The following is a 22,122-nucleotide window of genomic DNA, read 5'->3' as shown; positions in this document are numbered from 1 at the left end:
TCAGTCAGCATTGCTCAGACTTTGTGTGTGCTTCCCCAATTGCATCTTCTCAGAGGTAGAGCAGATGTGCATTTAAGTGTCTCCTTTTTTCAGATGTGGTATTTCATGCAGTTTACTCTAAGGGAATCTATTAGTTCATTGAAACATAGATTATTTATGGGATGAAGTCAACTGATGGTGCTCTTTGGGCATTCTTAATGTGTTCAATTTCTACATGCATTGTGTTGTACCTCCATAAGTCACTGTTCTGACAGGTACCACCCATGTACCCTGTGCTATGGCAGAGCATCTCAGTCTACCTGAGTCCTGTATTGGCAAGATTCACCTGCTCCACTCCAGATGTGAGGCAGCTGCAGGAGCCCCCTGCTGTACCTGGGAAGTAAATCCCAGGGGCTGTGTCACAGCCCTGTCATAGCTGCCTCATAGCCCTGTCCTGAGCTTTGATGGCTAATACCAGAATGGGCACTGGTGTAGATGTACTATCCTAGAATAAGAGCAGAAAGAAAAAATGTCCATCAAGTCTTCCAGTCTTTGCAATTGGGAAAGCATAACCTCTTGTATTCTGAGTTCCTGCACTGAATGATTGTCTTTTTCCTTGAATTAATTTGATGATTCATGACTGTGATCTGAAAGCATAAAGGTAAGTTCTGTAACCAATCAAAGGCAGTAGATCTGTAATGATAACTAAAAGATTAGAATCCCTAAGGCAAATTGTATTTAATGTTTGAATAAAGAAAGTTTAGAGCAGTTTCAGAAACATTTCAGAAGGATTGTGTTTCTGTTAGGTTGTGGTTATTTGAGGCTAACTGTTTAGGGATTTTCAGTAATATAGTACAAAAATGGATCATTTGTCTCCTCTCATATGTAAGCTGTTCTTTTGCAAGAATCTGCAGAAGAAACCAGGAACTTTACAGGTAAGGTTTAAGCATATTTTGGTGCTTGTTCATGTTGGGAGACCAGGCTATATAACAGCAGGTATTGCTCGTTCAGTTCTGCAGGCAGGGAGGAAACAGTATATCATATTTGAGGATATTTACTATGTTCACAATATAATTATAGTCGAGATACAATATTGTGATAATGATGTATTAGCATCAGCTAATAAACTTACATGTGATAAAAATGAAACAAAAATCAAAAGCATGTTCTGCTTTTAAGGTTTCTGTACTGTCTGATACAGAAAGGATGGATGCTTGTCCCTTTGTTCCTCCAAGTGCATTTTCTCTGTGTACAAATAGAGACATTCAGCAAAGCACAAGGACTGCGGTGACTTGGAGAGTTCATAAACTTTAAAATCCAGGACCCTGCTGCTGCATACCTTTGCTTGTTTTTGCTTCTGTTGTGAATAACCTCTCTGAATTTGGTGAACTTAAAAAACAGGAGCATGTGTTCAAGACTTGGTAGGGTAAAGAGATAACTAAATTTCATGAGGAATTCAGTGAGAAGAGTTCTGAGAGTGCAAAGTACCCTTTTTGGTTTTGCCTAAAAACTGTATTTTTTGAGGTTAGAGCAAGCACCTTACTGTCAAGGGAGATTTCTAGAACTGATTCTGTGTGAGTCTGGAGCAATGGACTCTGTACACCTTCCATCTCTCAGCAGATTTCAGCAGTATGGCATACAAGCTACGGAAACATTTTTTTGAAAATAGTTTTTGGTTTCACAGGATTGAATTTGTAATTGTTATTATATGGTATATTACATCATTTAAGAGTCATTTTTTGAAAGCAAACTGATCTGTCCACAATTTTAGAAGAGCAGCCTGTTACAGATAAAAATGGATGTAGGGGCTGTATTGTCAAATGAGTTAGGCTTTCCAGTTTCATACTTACTATATGTAAAAATGCCAGAGCTCTACACAGAATTTTATAGCTGCAAATACTAAAATTATTTGTTTGTGTTGACATTCTTACATGAAGAATGTTTTGCATGGCTAATTTACTTTCAAAATCTAATCCTAAACAGCAAATTCCTTGAATATGAAGCATGTATGAAAGCTCACGAACAAATAGCTGATGTTCTGTATTTGCATATAAAAGTGCACATAGATGGGTGTGTGGCATCACCTTTTGAAAAATTATTTGAATTCGAAAAATTATGAATTCTGCAGAAGAGCAAGCCCTTTAAACTCTCTGTGCAGCATTAATTTCACCTCTGGTAGACCGTTCACTTCTCTCTGACCCAAAGCAGGAGGCCCTTTGGCTGAGATGAGATACCTGTGGGAAGGACACACCAGGAGCCTGCCAGGGAGCTGGAATTCTTCAGCCTTCTCTGGGCTTGAAGCCCTCATGGGAGGCCTGGTCCCTTCCCACAGCAAGGGAGCCATGGAAGGATGCAGGGGATGTGGGTCTGCCCAAGTTAATCTAAACATGAGCAACTGAGCACCTTTCCTGCAAGTGTAGGACATGTCTGTATGAAATGGGAGAAGGCTCATTGTCCATGCTTCATTGTTTCATGAAAAAGCACATTTTGAAGACATCTAGTACACTCTGGAGTGATTTGTGGTACATTTTAAATATTTAACAGCTAGCAAGATCTTCACACAGATTTTTATAAAGCCATTTTGGTGTTTATTGTACACTGAGCCCATGCCCGTAGTATCATGTTCTTTTTTCTAGCTGGTTAAAAAGCAACTTCTTTGCTTTTGGCCAAGGGAATTTCTGGGAGTATTACAAACGATTTTTTAAAAATAAAAACTTTCCAAGTGGATATTATTCCATTATTTTCCTCAAGTGTAAACAGTTACATTTGAAATAATACAATAAACGTTAATTTCCTAATTTTTATCCGTCAGAAAGTTTTGTGTGTTCCAAAAAAACTATTTCCAGACATTGTTAGCTTAGATTAGTTATTCATTGGTAGCCAAAGATTTCTTTTTTCAAAATTGGCAATAAGTTTTCATCTTTTCCAGTAAGCTGCTTTCACATGCAGCACTGAACAAGCACTTTCTTCTTCTTTGACAGATGTTGTAAATGCTTGCAGATTTTCTGCAAAGTATACCCGGAGATATTAGAAAATATAACATTTCCCTTCCTACTTTTTGCTGTGATAAAGAATAATCGGTTTTGGCCAGCAGTGAATCTTGGCAACCTTATTTTAGGGCAGCATGTAGTGTGAGCAGCGTTGTTTGGCAGTGAAGCACTGAAGGTGCTGCTTTTGGGGAGCGCTCTGCTTTTGGGGAGTGCTGAGCAGCCAGGAGCTCCCTGGCGACTGTGATTTCCTCGTGGGAAGCCCAGCACTGCTTTGAAAACCCGCCTGCTTCTTCTGGGGGGCTGAGTGCAGCTCAAGCACTTCTGAACATTCAGCCCCAGTGGTACTAATCACTTCAGAAAATCTGGCCCTCAGTCAGACAGAGCTCGCTTCAAAGGGTGAAAACCCCACTGGGCTTCTCTTCTGCTGTAAAATTGAATCATGGAGATGGTTTTTCACATTCCTGCAGTTGTTTCTGGGTAAATTCGATATGGGATATGAATGAGGGTTGGTGCCTGTCGCAATGAAGAAAATGTGGTAGGTGGCCCCAGATTTTCAAACCCTGAGGTAGATGAGGCTGAAGTTTTCATTTAAATCTAGGTTCTGTGTCTCTAGATGCCTGAGTTGATTCAATTTCATGCTATATTAATTGACTATAAGGCTCTAAAGAATGCTAAGTACATTTGATGACTTTCTATAATAATAAGCCAGTTAATTTAAGTTAGGTTAATAACTACTGTGATTTTCGCATCTTATGAATAAAGAGTTTAATTTCGTTTTGTTTTTTAAAATTATAAGATTTACCTTAGTTTAAAATTTTAATTCAATTCTCATGAAAAGGTGATCCTGCTATTCTACATCACAAATTAAGTTTGGAGGTCTGTTTTGGAGTTACCCAGATCCTTCCATCAGTGTTCATGCTTGGGGAGCCTCTCTGCTGTGCACAGGCTGTGTGTGGTTGTAGCAGAAAGCTTGCTCCCACATCCCAGATGACTGACAGGGACTTGAAGTCACCAAACGTCCTGAAGAATTCAGGAATAATCTTGTTCTGGCAAAAACTATTTTCCTTATGTACCCGACTTTCTGCTGAAGCAGATTTCATTTTTTTGTGGTTAGCATTGCAAATGATGCATTAATGTTTTTTCCCTTAAGAATCAGAGGATGAAGTGAATTCAACAAGGAGCCTAAAGCTGTTGTAGGGCGCTGGTGGTGCAAATTGCTTCACTTGCCATAACCTTGAAAAGCCTTGCTCCAGCTTTGGTTACCCAGCACCTGTAAACATGAAGCAACCTGTATGGAAGGCACTTAGAGTACAAAGAGTAGAAGGGCTTTTCATTAGCTTTAGCTTTTGGTTTTGTTCTTGCCAGTGATTGTACATCTTGAGAAAAGATTAGGAGAAAAGACTGGCTGCTTCTGATTCATGGGACCTCCTTGTATGTTTTGTTATTGTTGTTGTTTTGGGTTTTTTTTATTTTTTGAATTCCTGCAAAACAAAAATATATATACAGCCACTGAGTAGGCAGCAGGAGGGAAACAGATAAGTGAATACTGCCTTTCCTTGCAGAGCAGCACTGAAATCCATGGTGCTTATTGTTACCTGCTGGATCAAACACCAGCCAGGAGAGTTTCCTGCAGCCTAGGATTCTTCTGTGGGGTTTAAACCCCTCCCAGAGTTAATAGATCTCACCCTGCTGTGTCATGCTGTGTTCAGGGAAGTTGTGATCAGTTCCAGCAGCTGTTCCCTGTGAGGACAGATGCTGGAGTCTGGGTGTTTCTGGGACTTAGGGCTTAGCAGAGGCAGGAAAGGAGGAAAGGCTCAGGGGCTGGGTCAGTGCAGTGCCATGGTGCACACATGCCCTGTCATACCAGAGTTCCCCTCCTCTGCTGAGAAAGAAGGTGTTAAGACTTGGGGTTTTTAGTTGCTTGGTTTGGGTTTCATTAGTTCTGTTTAATTTTTTTTTCATGGAGATTCTTGCTTATGTTTCTTTGACTTACTGAAGTTTGTTGCAAAAGACTTTGTGTGCTAATAGAGCTTTTATCTGAGTATTTATTGTCCAAATATTTCTGAAATTTTAGCAGCAACTAATGGAGCTTGGGTGTTTTTGAACAATTCATTCTAGGTGCAGTGGGAGAGAAAAACAGAACAGTAGAGTTCTGCTTTCAATTACATGAAAAACAGTAAGGTATCATTGGTATACTTTGGGATTTTTGCTTTACAATTTTCACTAATGGTATCTAAAGATCACAAAAGAAAAAGCCCTTCCATTTAAGGCTATTGCCTACATCTGCTTTCTGTGTGTCACAAGAAACTTGTTCATTAGATTTTAAATGGTGCTTGTTGTTGGTTTCATTCTAAACCAGTGTGGTTGGTAGCTTTTGCAATTCTTTCTCTCATTTCTTATAAAATTCTTACAAATTTCTTCTAAATATTCTCCTCATCTTCCAGATTAATGCTGTACTTGTCAACTTGGTGACATTTTTTACATTTGCTAGCTCTTTTTTACTCAAACTTAGGCTCTAAGAGAAAAAATACAGTTCATATGTTTTGTTATTTCCATTATGATAGCACAGGAGCTTGGTAACATCAGAGGATCAGAAAGCAAAAATGGTTTCTGCTCAGAGCCATGGTGTAGTGATGGACTGAAATTCAGCTCCAGCTAAATCATGAGGCAGCACTGCCTTAAATAAGTGGCAATTTTTTCCTCATTCTCTGCAAAAACGGGAAAGTTATTAGGTAACTTAAACCTGATAGCACAGTTAATACTTAGAAAAAGAAGAAAACACTTCAAGTAAAACAGCCAGTTAAACATCATGTGTCCTCTTTTCCCCCAATATTAACTTTGAGCTGTGTCCCAAAAGCTCCAGCCAGTAATTCCATTCTCCTGCAAAAGTGGAAGCTTTGCTTTGCAAATGCCACGAGTGATCTGTGGTGCTTGGGGCATATTCTCCTGTAACCTGCTGCTCATTTCAAAGGCAGGACTGACAGCAGTTCCTTCAGGTGACTATAGGCAGCTCAGGCTGCTGGGGAAAGCTGGAGAGATTGAATAAACTAGTCTTCATTAGTAACATCAGCAAGTGAAGCCAGGGCTTAGAGAGAAGGGACCAGGAGACACGTGAAATGGAATTTAAGACTTTTCTTTTCCTAGCTGCACAGAGCTCTCTGTTCTTTTTACATTAAATGAGCTAATTAGAAGCTAGGTATATGCAATGGGAGAATAGGGAAGAGTAAAAGAGATTTCACTTTGGTGCTCATTTCATATTATCTAAATGTAATGTTAGTATTCTGATTAATTTAAATACTTGATTGCACTTAGCTTGGTAAAGTGGTTAGGACTTCAGTGTGCTGGATGTGTTCCAACTGGGACAGTCTGTCAGGCTCCAAAAAGGTCTGTGATGATTTAGCTGGAAAAGAGAATGTGAAACTAGGTTGTGTCACTAATGAGTTCAGTATTTGCAGTTAGGAGTGTTCTCCTAACACCTCAGGTGTTCTCTGCCATGCCTGGGGTTTGTTGCCATTGCTGGCTTGAGGAAACTTTGGGGTGATGCCACTTTGCAGCCCCTGGTTTTGGCAGGTAGGGTGCCCTTGCATCTCTCTGCACTTACTGCCACAGCCCCATGGGTGAGCAAAGCCAGCTCAGGGACATCACCTGTGGTTTTCTTCTGTTCTGGTCCAAAAACAAACCCAGCATCAGGCCTGAGTGGGCCTGGAGCTGTCTCTGCTGCTGATTGCTTTGCCTGGTAAACAGTGCCTGTGGAACAAGATCCAGCATGATACACAATGGAGTTCTTCCATGGAAAAAACAACATTAACCATTGAGTCGCTTAGGAGCAAGCAGTAGTTCATCTTTATACTGAGATATTCTGGGGATATTGCAAATTCTAGTCTTTCACAGCCCTTTTTCTGGGAAATAGGCAGATTTGAATGCTTCCTAATACCCTGCTTATTCCAAAAATAGTAATATTTTGTATTACTGTACACTTATTTTGAACTTTTATTTTGCTTACATAGTAATAAAATCAGTTTACATAATAATTCTCTTGTTCCCTTGACGGTCCTTATTGCCTAGCCATGCTGGTTTTTGTTACCTTAGATGAACCATTAATTGGAATCCAATGTTCTTGGCAGGAGTACAGTCACAAATGACACTGTCATACATCTGTGCTTACTGGGGGAGGAGTGTCTCAATCTTAAAATGTGAGCAGAACCTCCAAAAAAAGTCAGTCTTAGAAAACAATTTCAGATATAGTCAGTTGTTGCAATATACAGGAGAATAAAAAGTTACTCAAAATTTAGTTTTCGCAGAATATAACTGCAAGTCCCTTTTTAGATGCTGAGGCATTAATATTTTATAGACTATTCTATACACTTTTTGGGGGCAAATACCCCAAACTTATACTTTCTGTCTGTGCAGGACTGTGACAAGGGTCCTGCTCAGTGGCCAGGCCTCCAGGATATAATGGTGATAGAATCAGGTACCCACTCAGCTGCTGTACCAGCACTCACATTTTCACTCTTCATTTCATCTGACTGCAAAACAACATCATGGTCACTGTTGAAAGCAAAGCTTGAGTAGTTTAGCTGTGAGATGTAGGGAAGGTTCCTCATCTCCAAGGGGGAAATCCATTAATGGCAGCAGATACACACTGACGATGGCACGGCAAGGTTGCCCTGTCAGGCTTTGCTCCCAAGAGAGTTTGACTTAATGAAAAATGGCAAGTCTTGTTTCAGACCTGTCATCTTCTGTTTGGGGATTGTGGTGTTCCAGTCATTAAAAAAGCCCTCGGTTTGTCCTACTTCTCATAAATAACCACAGCAGACAGAGAGCTGTCAGCCTCTGGACCTGATTGGTGTGGTGGCTACCCAGGTGGTCATGAGTGCCCAGAGATCAGATGTCACTTGGGATGCTGAAACCACAGTCTGATGTGTGTTTTAATCCAGCTCTGTTCTCAAAAGAAGGGATTTTGTCATCTACCCAGCTTGGTCATTGTCCCTCTCTTCTTATTTCCTGTGCCAGCTCATTTTGTCCTTCAGCCTTGCAGCAAATTGGATGGGGGCAGTCCTCTGCTCAGTGTGAGTGACCACATACAAGCCACAGCCAGAACCTGTCTCTCTTCAACCATTTCACACATCTCCTGGTGAACACCCTGCTAATCTCTGTTAAAAGGGACAAGCCCAGCCACTGCTGTCCTGCTTGCTTTTAGCCTTGCCAAGCTGAGCAATGTTACCTTTTCTTTGAAGGCCCACTGGAGATGTTTTCATGGTAGGGATATAGCTTGCATCAACCTGCAGAGCCCAAAGATCTGGAGATGAAACCTAGAGCCAGCACAACCCAGAACTGAGATAGGATGGGGAGAATAGCAAAAAGACTTTGCCAATTCCTTCCAGAGAAGTTAAAATTTTACTTTTGGGTGAGCAGCAATATTTGGGTGCCTTGGGGAGTCTCCCTGCATTGCTATGAGACTTTTCCAAATGTGTGTCTAGGGTCTCGTTCCTGAGTTGCTGTTAGCTTCTTGAAGGAAGAGCTACAAGCAGGATCAGACTGCTAGACAAAATGCCTACCATTGCTTCAGCAGCTGTACAGAAGTAAATAAAAGGGGCTACTGAGGCTTTATTGTCACACATGGCGTTAAACACCATTTATTTTAAGTAAAGGCAAAAAAATATGGATGCTGTGCCAGGGCTGCCTTCAGAGGATGTTTGCGATTGTTTTCCTTGCTCTGCATTTGTCTTTCTAGCATCTGTCTTGGATTGACTGCCTTGGAAGAGGCATTTACAAGTAGAATTGAGAAGTGTACTTAAAAGCCAAATATGGGTTGTTTGTTGTAAAGTAGCCGATAGATAGTTGGCGAGGCACCAAAAGGTCCAGACACTAATCTAATTGTTTACAGCTCATGGAGAGATTAATCCACAAGATTGGATGCCCTCATTTCCTTTACACATTACAATGAATGTGTGAAATGCCAAACCCCAAAGGGCAGTATGAGAGAAAAAATGGCTCCATTTCAGTGCAGTTATTGTTTCAAGTTTAGAAATATATTGATTTTCTTTGAGTTTTGATAAGAATACAAATTCAAAATGCCTTGCTTAATATTACAGTATTCTTGTTTCCTATGGTCAGTAAAACAAAACCAGGTTTTCTTATTTTAAGAATATGTAATATATAGTGTAATGTATAGTGCTCTGCAAAGTCCATATCAAACATATGACATGAAACATATCGAACACACAGCAGAATGGGCAAACCTACGTCCGAGTGTCCGGGCTAGTTAGCTCTAGAAATCTTGGCTACTGTGAGATGCAGAATAAGATCTGCAAAGGGAACAAAAGCAATCCCAGCATCGCTTGGGTAACCAGTGAGAATAAAGCAAACACTGTGGAGGGGCTGCTGCAAAGCAGTATTTCTGTAAAACAGGCTTTCTCTGAACTGAAAGTGGAGCTCAAGAGCAAACAATACTGCAGTGCACTCTGAAGAGGGAATGATTCAGTAAGATAAAAACATGGGTAACGTGCAGGGTGTGCTCTGGCCTCCCTCCATCCCCCTGCCCTGGCAGAAACAGGAGCTGGGCTGTGCCTGGACATGGTGCCCCAGCACTGGGGGTAGGGGTTTGTCTGGGAGAAAGGGGAAGTTTTATCTTTGTGGTACCCTCATCCATACAGTGATGCTGACACCACTTGCCCCTTCTGCTGGAAGGGAAAGTACTGTGGCTTTGGCCAGAAGCAAGGTTCAGGAAAGCTACGTGGGGACCAGATAAATAATGCTTCAATCTCACAGGACATGTTAACCTCTGACACCCTGGCTAAAGCAGAAAAGGTTTCATGAGCACAGTGTGTGATTGCAAGCTGGTGGGCCTGTGAGCTATTCGTGGGTCATTACAATAATTTGTTGGGGAAATTTTGCTACAATTGCAAAGAATTTTCAAAAACCTAATGGGGTTGAGATATATTTGTTATGATATTGCAATACCTGGCACATTTTGAGGAAAGAAAATTAATATCCAGAACTAGTATTTGCAGTGTTTCTAATTCCTTGACTAAGCACGTCCTCATATATCATTTTATTTTACCAGCTTTTGGGAAGAAGAGACTATTTTGCTAGTTCAGACTTGTTTTGATTTAAGTTTTAATAATACCAGTCAGCACCATGTTGCCTGAAAGTCTGAATCTGACAAAAGTTTAGTTTAAATGGGCTGCTTTTATGAGGTCATGTGTAGACTCATTGCTCCTGAATCAAGATCATAAATGTGTAATTTTAATAACATTTAGTGAGAATAAGTATTTGCATATCCTTGGAGAAATTGTTCTCTGCTTCATAGTTCAGCTGTTTCAGCCATGACGTGGCATTTCAAAATTTGCATGTCATCTACAATACTATCCTTTGCAAGGGAGGGTAGAGCAAGGAATAGTGTGAGTAATTTTTTTTTGCTTTGTAGTGCAGTATTTTTCCCAAGGTAGAGACAACAATACTAAGCATATCCAAAGCCAAGATTTCTGTGGTGCAAAAAACAGTTGTGGTATTGAGTTGAAAATTGGTTATCACTCTGTGTGAAAGCTAAATGAGGGCTGATGGGAGGGAGGTAATTACATAGCTAACTTTAATTTCCTTTATGATGATTTTTTGTATTTTGTGTGTCTTATGGAGCAGTCAGCTAAGGGGGCTGGATATAAGGTGCTCCATGCATTGCCTTCGTGTATGTGAGATGTTAAATAGTGATTTGTGTCATTATGAAAATACACCATGGGATCAATATAACCAAGAATACTGAATCCAAAGTATGGACATGAGACACAGAAAAATCTAATGATTTCACTATATTTGTTAAAATCACTTTGTTGTAAATTGTTGATTGTTTGCTTGTATTATTTTTTCACTATAATCATGAATTGTATCCACTATAAGTATAAGGAAAATGCAAGCTTGTTTGGACATGAGCAGGCTTGTCACTGCTTGCTAGGAATGTAAGCTGACAACATGTTCGAGCCTTTTTTAGACCTGGTGGGGGCTTGTGGCCACTGCTGCCTGAGTGCTAGCCAACATGTTTGTGCTTGCTGGGACTTGTACCCCAGCACAGTGGGCATGTCACAGCCCACCAGACTGCCTATAAAAGGGGCAGTGACCAGGGGTAGGACAGACGTGTTGGTGGAGCACAGACTCCCCAGGTCCCCAGCACTGCTTGCCTGCTCCTTATCAATGAACTAATAAATTGCCTTATTGACTGGCCTGCCCGAATTTGTGAGTGATTTATACCATGTGTGTGTGGTGCAGGGTGTGGAGCGCATCGACGAGCCGGGGCTGCGCAGCCTGCGCACCGCACGCCGCCTGCAGCAGGGCATGGTGCTCACCATCGAGCCGGGCGTCTACTTCATCGAGCACCTCCTGGAGCAGGCCCTCAGCGACCCTGCCCAGGCCTGCTTCATCAACAGCAGCGTCCTGCAGCGCTTCAGGGGCTTCGGTGGGGTGAGTTACTCCTAGCAGATGCTTTTATTCATGGTTTTTCTTTGTTTGCCCTTACTGTGTGTCTGAGGAGAAGTCTTTGGGGAGTTGTAATATACTGCACATAGGGCTGTTCCTGAAGCAGCACCTTGAGTCACTTGGACCATTTGACTCTGCAGACAAACTGGGGGGGGGGGGGTTATTCTAATTTTTTAATGTGATTTTGTACTAGTGATTAATGATAGACCCATGTTTTCCCATTGACTGAAATACCCTCTGCCAGCACCATACAGTGGCTTGCCAGGTAAGTGTTTTGTCTAATACAAAATATGAGACAGTTCTGTGGTTCCAGAGCTAGCTTCCTTGACAGCAGCGCAGTCCAGTGCTTCCTGCCAGGGCAGAACAGCCTGATGCTGTTTAAGTTGGGGAGGCAGTAGATGAAAACAGCAATAATTGCTCTTACAGGATTATTGACAGAATGGCATGAAACTTGTGCCTCGGGGAAACCCTCCCTGTTTTCCACAAGAGTGGCTGATGGGGTTGAAGGGCACCCATGCTGCACGTGACAGGCTCAGGCAGCAGTGTGCATAGGAGGATTGGCCACGGGAGGTGGAGGTGATCTGGGCGATCACTCCCCTGCAGCAGCTGCTGGGCTGGTAGAGGGGCCTTGTTTGTACGCAGTGTCCAGGGCACATTTCCCATTCAAAGCCACCACCCTCGCAGAACATTCAGCAGTTGCAGTGCTTCCAGTTGGTTTTTATTTCAGCAGGGCAAGCGTTTGAAGGGTGCCACATTGTTCTCTGAGCTTCTGTGTTCCTGCACAGAGGAGATAGAGTAGGCAACTGCCATGCCACATCCTCCCCGTGGCTCTTCTGCTAAGTCTCAATACAGCAAGCAACCACTGGCAGTGGTGGTGATTTTCTGGTATGAAAAGTCATTCATTAGGAATTGTCTGCTGCTGCCATTGACTGATTTATCACTGTACGCCAGCCTTGAGAGGGTGATTACTGTAGCACTTTGGTCTGAGCTGCCTTGGAACCACCAGCCCTGACAGAAAAGTTGTGTGTGCTATCCTTGGTGATATGAGCCAACCAGGCTCGAGGGCAGCCACCCATAGTATGGGTGCAGCCTTATTCAGAAACACAGGACTTTACCCTTGCTGGTATTTAATTCAGTGCTGAGGTCTGGGACATTATCTGTCTCTGTGTTGTTTCTTTATCAAGATTTGCCAGCCAGACCACTGAAGTACTGGTGAACAAAAGGCAGCTAATTCTGCATTTTCTAACTGTTAGTGCATTCTGTATGACACCACATGCTGAAACGCATTTTAAAAGAACACTGTGGTGTGTTTGTGTAGCTTGACACTGCAATGGAAACAGGTTTAAGTGTCTTCATTTTTCTTGTAAACACTCTGTGGGAGTTTTGCAGCATTTGAATTGATTCCTGGTGAGCTTTCCCTGAAATTGTTCAGCAAAGCCCACATTTTTCCCAAATGGCTGTAAATGCCCACTCCATTTCTGCAGCCTGAGGTGTGTCTGTGGCTCACCCAGTGCCTGTGCTTGCATAGAACAGGAGTGACAGCATGGGGTCTCTACCTTGGTAATAAGTTGCTGGATCAGGGGCTTCTGTTCCAGAGATTTCAAGCAAACTTTGTTCCCTCATTTTTTGCTTAGCTTCCTGTAATGACTTGTAAGGAGAGCTAGCCAACAAACTTTGCTAAAAGAAGGGGCAGCCCAAAAACGATTGAGCAAAAATCTAAATCTCTGATCCCCCTGTGAACAATACATTTTACTTAGAGAGAAAAAATAATACACATAAACCCCGAGCCAGATGTTGTCACTTGATTTTGTCCAGGAGAAGAATTAAAATAAAATTGGAGACTGGAGTACATCTGAATATTTCTGAATTCTTCACAAAAGCTGAATTGCAATGCAATCAAAATAGGTTTTTCCATCTTTACCATTCAGGCTTGATTCTGCATAAATAGAAGATGCAATTTGTGTTGTGTAGAGTGCTTAGTTATGAACAAGATGTTTCATTCTAGTTTATCCAGAGTATTTCTCATAAAAGCATGCCAGAAAACTTTCTTGCTATGGGATTATAAAAGATCTTGTAAAGCCCAGTGTTTTTACTGACAAATATTAATAGTACAGGGGCTAGTATTGGTGTCAGTTCTAGCTGAAGAGTTCACTACAGCCAGTCCAATCTTCCTTTAAGTGTAAAATACATTCTACAAAAGGAAATAAGTTGTTCATTTCCCTCTGCAGAGCTCAGCACTAATTAAAATATTCTTAATTTGGTTTAGCGTAATTCACTTCAAAAATGAACTAACATTCACTGAAGTAACACCACTGTAATTCTAAGTCTGTCCGCACAGGGAATTTGTGGATTTTTAATAAATTCACCTTGAATTCATGTTCTGTTTTGGGCTTTGGATAATTTTCTTGACTATGACAAGTCTCTGCATTGAGAAGCAAAGCTCTTGTAGTGTGCCAGAAGGGGCAGGACTGTAGCCATTTATTGTGATTTGTGCTGCCTGGAGTTAGCCATGAAGAGATCGTGGAAGCTGCAGGAGCAGGGAAGAAGAGTCAGCACAAGGTTTCCTTTGCCTGCACTGCTGGGACAGCTCTGTCACCAGCTCACCTTCCTGCACAGGCACAGCCCTTGTGGCTGTCACTGCTGCTCAGGGACCTCCTCATCTGGGCTTTCACCAAACAAGCTCTTCTGGGTCACGTACAGATCCCACCCGAGGGAAGCAGGCAGTGGTCAGGGGATGTTGCCCTGTCTGAAGCCCTGCACTCTTTACTTGACAGCTGTTGAGTTCAGTCCTTCACCAGCTTCCTCAGCCAATTTTGGGGCGTATCAGTCACATGAATTTCAGCTCTCCATCTGCAAAAGCAAGGTCCAGTTTGCCGGGGTCATAAATCCCATGGGACGAGGGCTGCTGCTGGACGCTGGCACAGTGCCTGGCCCAGGGCACCTTTGCTCTGCCTGGACTCTGCCCCACATGCTCCTGAATAAACACAGATGTGCAAATAGAGGGATGTGCGTACGGGTGTATGCATTGCTCAGGAAAAGCAGCTCAATCCTCGGGGAAGGGGAAATGCTGACTCCAAACGCTGCCCTTTAGGGTTTGACATTTCCATTCTTCATAAGCTGATTACTGATTCATGCAGTTCATATGATGTTTTCTCAAAGACACAGTAAAGCCATTTAGTCTCTGTTCAGGCTTTGTTTTTCCCTAAGATTTGTAGAACTAGCACTAGACTTAATATCTGAAAACTATGCAACTCAGAGGAAATGCTGACAGACAGATGGGTGTTAAATGCATTAGTTTGTTCCATTTACAGATTTTTCTCATTTAATAATTAAACAGATCTACAAAGCCCAGGAACTTGCAGATCTGCTAATATTACAATATTTTTCAAAACAATACTACTTCCCTTACTCAGAATAAATGCTAAACCAAATAAAGAGCAAGATATTTAACTGTTTCTACCTTTGGTTCAGAAAGCCATAGAGTTGTCTCTGTCCTGATTTTTATTTTTTAGGAGATTAGGCTCTGTTTCTGAGTTTATGGTGAATTTCTATTGTGAAATGAAATTGTTTACTAGGTAATAAACATTATGCTCATCTACTTTTTAATATTGCTTATTTTATCACAGTAATAGTGCTACACAGCATTTCTTCAAAAATGTTCATAAGGAGAGCAGTTGTCACAATGTACATACTTAACTTCCTTTAAAAGTTCTTCTAAGGGAAGTGATAGGTATAGGCAACCCAAAAACTACTGCTAGTTGCTTATAAATCTTCTTTACCCTTCTCTCTTGTATAATTAACATAATTAGGTTAAAGTAAGACCAGCAGTTTCTAACCTGTATTTAGCTTGTAGTTAAATGCTACTTTTTGGGCCTGGATGAACGGACTGGGCACCTGAGGCTTTTTTTCCATCTGCATCAGTTAATCTAATAAAATACATGGTTTCACCCTACTAATATTGATCCTCTTCTATAAAAATGTGAACATTTAAATGTGGACATTTAAAACAGAGGTTCTCTTGACATAAGGACTTGGTTGTGAATGAAACCTGCTTGTGCCAGGACAACCATAGCACAGGATGAGATTCTCCAAGCACAGAGCCTGCAGCCTCTGCAGAAAACCCTTGGCATAGCCACTGTGTGTACCAACAGGAAGGGGCCTTCCCCAGCCCTGCACCCTGGGTTTGGTGTAGCAGTTCTTTTTCCTATCCCTCTGAGATACAGAAGTCAAACTCTGCCCATGATAAGTTTGTTCTCTTAAAAATTATTGGTATGTTGATGGCTGAGTTGAAATAATTCCCTTGGCTACACAGAGCTGCCACTGTAGGACAGCAACTGTAGGAACAGACCCTTGGGTCCTCCAGCTGAACGTGTGCTGGTCTGCTTTGGATGGTCCCATGTCTGGCCACGTCCTGTCATTATTTCCAGGCAAGTGTCTCACTCTGAGGTCTTACAGTGATAGTGCTGCTGCTGTCCACAGTGACAGTCAAACAAATGATTAATCAATTAAAAAAAAAGAGGCGGGGAGACTTCACCAGTTGCCTTTTTTGACATCTGGGATCTGTCATCATGCAAATCTGGATTATTTAATTGGCCAAAAGAGTTTCTTGATTGTCAAAAGCCTTGTACATATATTATCATCCAAAAGAAATGAGTAAGTTCAACCCTGTTTCCCTTGGAAGGTAACACAGGAGGCTCTGGGGAGCATGACTGTATTAGTAAGTCAGGACAAAGTGCGAGGCTGTACAGAGCTGACAGCAGCCCTGGTATTTAACTCCTGTGCTGTCCTTGGCTGTGCCCCCACTGCTGTGGGACAGAATTGGGACCATTGAGCTGAGCCACATGATGGCCTGTTGCTGGTGTTAGGCAGTTGTGCAATCAGGTCTATCTAGACAGATCATGCCACTACCCTTGATAAGAAAAAGGCGTTTTTGGAGCGGTCCTGACATTGCTGGCCACTGCATCTTGACAAGAGTGATTTTCTGAAGTCTACCATTTCACACCAGAAGAGTAAAGCCTCTCCGAGGTTTTTGCAGAGCACCCTGAAAGCTGGGGGTGCTGTGAGCCTCACACTTCAGTGCCCAATTCCAAACCACTCTGCAGCCCTGAAACAAGCAGCACTAATGAACAAAGAGCCTGCAAACAGGGACAGCTCTGAGAGCAAGTTTCATAACCACTGTCCCCCTCTGGGAAAGGCAGTCCCAAGCCAATGAGCCTTGCCAGGCAGATCCAGCATCTTTTGTCCATTTGGAAAGAAGACAAGACCAAATGACAGGCTTTCCTGTGGGGAAGGTTTTGCAGGTCCTGTGAAGCTGCTTCTTGCTGCTGCTGAGTTAAACTCAGGGTGAGATGTGGAGGGTGTGAAGGAAACCATTTCCTTCCCCTTGAGAGCCTGTTCCTCTGCACTCATGTTGCTTTTAGGCAAAGTCATGCACTGAAAATGGGAAACCTGACTTATCTCTTCTGGCAAGCATCCATTTCAGGTGAGATTCATCCAGTAGAGGAAGGGTTAAGTTCCAGGGAAAGAAGTGGTGTGTTCCTAGGGAATGCTGGGTGGTCCCAGGGTGGTTCTGTGCGTCTCCATCCACATCCCAAAGACCATTTGGAGGTGCTGATGCTGAGCAGGGTTGATGTGACAGTACTGACTCTCCCACTTTTCACAGCAGATCACAAGTGTGGATCGATTGTGTGATCTCCTACCACTGCTCCTCCCATAGACGGAGTCACTGGGCTTGGCACCCATCCTCCTCCATTTGGTCACCTCAGTTCCCTGCCTCTGGCAGCTCCAGCCCCTGTGTGCTCTTCTCATTCAGGATGTCTCACTTCTCACCTCCACCAGGATCTCCCTACCTGGAATCCTTAGCCAGTCCCAGCTCTCTTTGTCCATTATTTGTCAGTCCTGTCTCACCTCACTATACCTTCCTTTCCCTGGTCCTTTCATGACTCTTAACGATTTCCCAGCTTCTTCCCCTGATTTTCTCTTGTGGTCTAGATAGAGAACAGCGTGGACAGACATCTTGCCCCCCTTGTTCTTCCCCACTGTAATCTGGCTTTCATCTGCTGTGCTCTTAAGTCAGTCCATCCTCCCAAAGAGTGCAGAGGTATTGGTGAAGGTGTGAAACACTGAACTGGAAAACACAAACCATTTTTCTTGCTTTTTTGCTAATGTTACTGGTTAAGCAGATGAATTCTGGCTGATACGTCCCTGTAGCTGGGGAATTTCAGCTCAAGCTGAAGCTGGCAGTGCCTGGGAAAAGGCTCTCTGTAGGCAGTCATTTCTAGCTTTGGCTGGCCTTCCCTCTGCTGTCAGACTTACTTTTGCACTGACATTTTTACTTTCCACATCACTGCTCCATTTACACTGGCTGGGTTTGCCAATGTGATGGCTTTGGCTTTTACCATCTTACCAGGTCTGTCCCTGGATTCTGGCACTCCTGCAGGGTTTGCCTGGTACCATCAGGTTTTTGGCAGGGACTGGTCCAGCCAGGCAGGCTCTGCCCAGGTGCAGGACCCAGCAGGACAGGCACACAGCAGGATTTGCCTTTGGATGCAATGGACCCTCCTGCTGAATCCTTGGGTTATGTTTTGCCCAGCAGTCAAATTTGAAGCAGTGAATCAAAATCCCACGCTGGTAAAATCTGTTCAAGTGCAGTGATTGCATGTGTTACTGCTCTCTTCTGCAGCAAGGCACCAGCCTTTTCAGGCACACTGAGCATACAGAGCCTCACAGCTTTCAAATTTACAGCTGGCCAAAACAAATGTGTAAACTCAATGGACTTTGTTTATTTAATTCTGCTTTATAATACACTTAACTTGATACCATGTAAAAGAAATAATCTGGCAAAGACATCATTAAACAGTTTAATAAGGACTGGATGACTCATTTTGTTTGAACAAATGGATTATTTTGCAATCAGAAGTACAAATGTTAACCAGCTTTATTTTTAGTTGAAAATGTCAAGAGGTCAGAAACAATTAAAGCAATTGTAAGGTGGGAGTACCCAGGGTTTGTGTTCTTTTGGATTTGCACCTTACTAAAATTGCTTTTATTGCAGCTTAGCAACTTAGCAACATTTTTCTGATAAGATAACGGGAATGACTGTGTAGGCACATTTACTGGTAAGAAGAGATTAGAGACAAACAGAAATGGAGCACACTTTTCATTTTAACAGCAAGAGTTGAAAAACTGAGAGCATCTGCTTTTTCCTTCCATTATTTGAAATTTAGTGGTTTTATTTTAGAAGAAATGTCTGACCTGGTTAGGACTTTCTCATAAGCTCAAAATTCAGTGTTTGGAATATCAGCTGCAAGCTATTTCATGTTCGAAGTTTCACTTTGAAAGTTTATTATGTTTAGAGAAAAGTTTTATGTGCAAAGAGAAGCTACCTGAATTGCAGCTCAGCAATAGGACAGCTTTGAGAGCAGACACTGTGGGCTTCAGGAGGCACTGTTCTTAGCAAGCCATGTGCTAAGAAGGCTGGAGGCAAACCCAGGGAAGAATGTTCTGCTCCTGCTGTCAGGGGGTTGGGATTTACTGGCCCCGTGGAATGACATAGCATGAACTCACTGTTGCAGCACCTTGTTCAGACTGTCCTTGATGTACCCAGTGCAGCAGAAGCACCTGAGGGGCCACCCCCACCCCAGGGGTCACCAGGAAGCTTTTGTGATCCCAGGGGGTGGCAGGGGCCAGTGGCTTACGGGGAATTGGAGCCTACAGAGCCCCGTGTCAAGGTGCTGGTGGTGCCAAGCAATTCCCTGCTTGCAGTGTGATGCTGTGCCTGGGCTGCAGCAGCACCTTGTGCCCTGCTGCTGTTCTGCCTGAGTGCTCCTCATGCCATCTGCAATGCCCTGGTAACCGTGTACTCCCTGTGCAGGTGCGGATCGAGGACGACATCGTGGTGACAGCCACGGGAATGGAGCTGCTCACCTGTGTCCCACGGACTGTGGAGGAGATTGAGGCTTTCATGGCAGAGGGCCACAGCTGTGCCAAATCATTTGGCTGCCTCTCCAGCCAGAAGCAGTAAACTTCAGGATGATACTTACTGCCTCAACTAATCTGTCATCATTCTGATTTAATGCTGCAGCATATAAAATAAAATGCATCCAATTCTTAATAGCAAGAGAGGCAGGCAGCCTATTAGCTGGACAAAGTAATGTATTAAAAATGAAGGCAGAAGACCCAGGTAACTCGACTGCTGCTTGCAACCAGCAGTTTATGTGACCAAGTGGCAGCTAAATAGCCCTGCTGCCTTATTACATTTCTGTCTGATTTCAGCTCAGATGTATCTTGCAATTAAATCTGAATTTTGATGATTGGGACTCTAAAATACAAATGGATTATCTGAAAGCTACAAGAAATTGTAACACTCTTAATTCCTTTTTTAAACTTCATCACAAGTACTGTGAAAAACAAAAATCAGTTGTTCTCAGTGGACACAATGACATATTTTTCTTATGGATCTGTATCCTTGCAATAAGCAAGAATCAAATTTTTATTAAAATTCACCTTGGCATCATTTGTGTTCACAGCTTTGTGGTTATTATGCTTTTCTGCTCCAGTTCCTGCTTCTTTATCTGACCCTACTACCAATCTGTGCTCTTGGAAACTCTAACCCTTCACTAGCCAGAGTTTTCTGCTCTGGATAGTGTGTGATCCTTCACACACAGCTCCATGCTCTTTAGATTTGTTCGTCTATTTGTTCCTTAAAAACATAGATTGCTATGGTGTTCATGACTTAAAAGTTGAAAGAAGGGAATATCTTTGCTGCAGGGCTCATGGTCATTCAGCAGCATATGAGAGAGTTGTTTTTAATTGTTCAATGTTAGACAGTTCAGAATAAAATCATGCAAATTTTATTTGGATACCTTATGAACATGTTAATATTGGTCACAAAATTATTTTCCACTCATGCAAGATTTAAATTACCAAGAGAAGCTTTTCTTTACTATAGGTATTCATCAGCTTGCAGGGTAATAAATACATTTCTTGCATCATAAACTAGCAGTAGGTGCTGGTAACTACATAAAAATAATCTTTCTCACTCTACATACACATCAAAACTCCTGTTCAGTATTCAGATTCTGTTGCAGTTTGACTGCAAAGCCATTTCAGAACATCCCTGTGCTGTGTTGGGAGGGGCTGAAGCCACAGCAGAGCTCAGAGCCTTTCTGGACCTCACTGCCTGACAGGTGAGGATTTTCCCCCTGAAGGAATCATCTGAGTTGGTACGTGAGCAGGTTGGTGTGAGCAGCTGGGTTCTGTTGCTCACACCAGGCCACTGACACTGATGGGATGGACTGTGAGCTCCTGCAAGTGTCCTGTCTCACGTGAGGGGCACAGCACAGCATGGGCCTGGGTGGTGTCAGAAACCAGAAACCACTGCCTTTGTGACCCCTCCTCCCCCCCAGACTGGATTTAGGCCTGAAATAATTTCCTTTAAAATCATCATATACGTTGCTTTAGGAGAGTTCTTTTTGCTAAGCGGGTTGGTCTGTGTGACAAGAGCCTGCTCCTTATTCCCAAGGGCTTGGTGATCCATTGCTCTGTGGGGAACTTCATGTGGGAAACCAAAGAAACATTGTGAAACAATCCAGAGGGCTCCATTCATGTCACTCAATTAATAAATAAGCTATTTACATTTTTTAGAGGTTTCTCGACATTGGTTTGTAAGAGGCAAGAGCAGGAATTCTTGAGTGTGAAGGGAAACAGTTTTTTCGGGAAGGGAGGCTGTGAAATCAGAAGCTTGTAATTGCTGCTGCATTGATTTCCTGCTGAGGTGGCTGGAACCTTCCACCTCTGAAACGCAGTACCTGCATGAGGACATCGGGCTTTGCTTTCCTTGCCGATATGAGGACATCGGGCTTTGCTTTCCTTGCCGATATGAGGACATCGGGCTTTGCTTTCCTTGCCGATATGAGGACATCGGGCTTTGCTTTCCTTGACAATATGAGAGCACAGAGCCCACGCTGTTGTTGCTCTGAACTCACCTGCCCCAAAGCTCCGGGTTTTCAGTACAGAGCAGCGCTCGGGCCTCAGCCCCGTTCCCTGCCCAGCCGTGTTCTGCTGTGGCAGGCTCTGAACACACCCAGGGCATGGACGGCTCCCTGCTCTGGGCACTCCGAAACCTGCTGTGCTTGGGTGCAGCAGCAGTTACTGGTTTACAGGAACACTTCACGGATTTTGAAAGGAGAGCTTTGGAACTGTTTCAGCTAAGCCGTCACCCCGTGCGGTTCCAGCCCTTCCCTGGCCGTGCTGAATGCTGGCAGGAGCTGGCTCTGCTGCTGCAGAACAGGTCGAGCAGTGCCGGGCTCAGCAGCAGCAGAACCGGTTCTGTTCGGGGCGTGGCCCCGCCGCGGGCCCGGGGAGCGCCCGCGCAGCTCCCAGCGCCTGCTGCGCCCGCCCCGCCTTGGGAAGGGCATGGGACGGGCACCCGCTCCCGTCCTCCTCCAGCAGCAGGCCCACCAACCTGGCAAATAAAAATTTCATCCTTCATTCCAGAAGTTTCTGTAATTATGAGCATTTTTATCCACTTAAGCAAAAGTGAATTAGACCTTTTTTCCTAAGTTGAACAGGGGAGGGGGAATAAACCTTTTTTTTTTGAAAGGCAAAGTGATATTTAATACTTTAAAAAGTGATGTTTAATAATTTAAAGTTTATTAATGGGGTGAAAGCACAGGTTATGGCA

General features: G+C 43.1%; 1 protein-coding gene across 2 annotated transcripts in view; it reads left to right on the top strand.

Annotated features, from left to right (window-relative positions):
• The window catches only part of PEPD (peptidase D), a 153,869-nt gene extending 133,916 nt beyond the window's left edge, over positions 1-19,953 (top strand). For both annotated transcript variants that reach the window (XM_033069465.1, XM_033069464.1), the window contains 2 exons: positions 11,232-11,423; positions 19,312-19,953. In XM_033069465.1, coding sequence (XP_032925356.1) covers positions 11,232-11,423; positions 19,312-19,461 — 342 coding nt within the window. In that variant the 3' untranslated portion in view covers positions 19,462-19,953. The remainder of the gene's footprint in view (positions 1-11,231; positions 11,424-19,311) is intronic.
• The last annotated feature ends 2,169 nt before the right edge of the window (positions 19,954-22,122 follow it).

The sequence above is a fragment of the Catharus ustulatus genome, chromosome 11 (assembly GCF_009819885.2).
Source record: "Catharus ustulatus isolate bCatUst1 chromosome 11, bCatUst1.pri.v2, whole genome shotgun sequence".
NCBI lineage: Eukaryota > Metazoa > Chordata > Aves > Passeriformes > Turdidae > Catharus > Catharus ustulatus.
The sequence above is the reverse complement of the archived record's forward strand: the minus strand, read 5'-3'. Positions and strand labels throughout refer to the sequence as shown.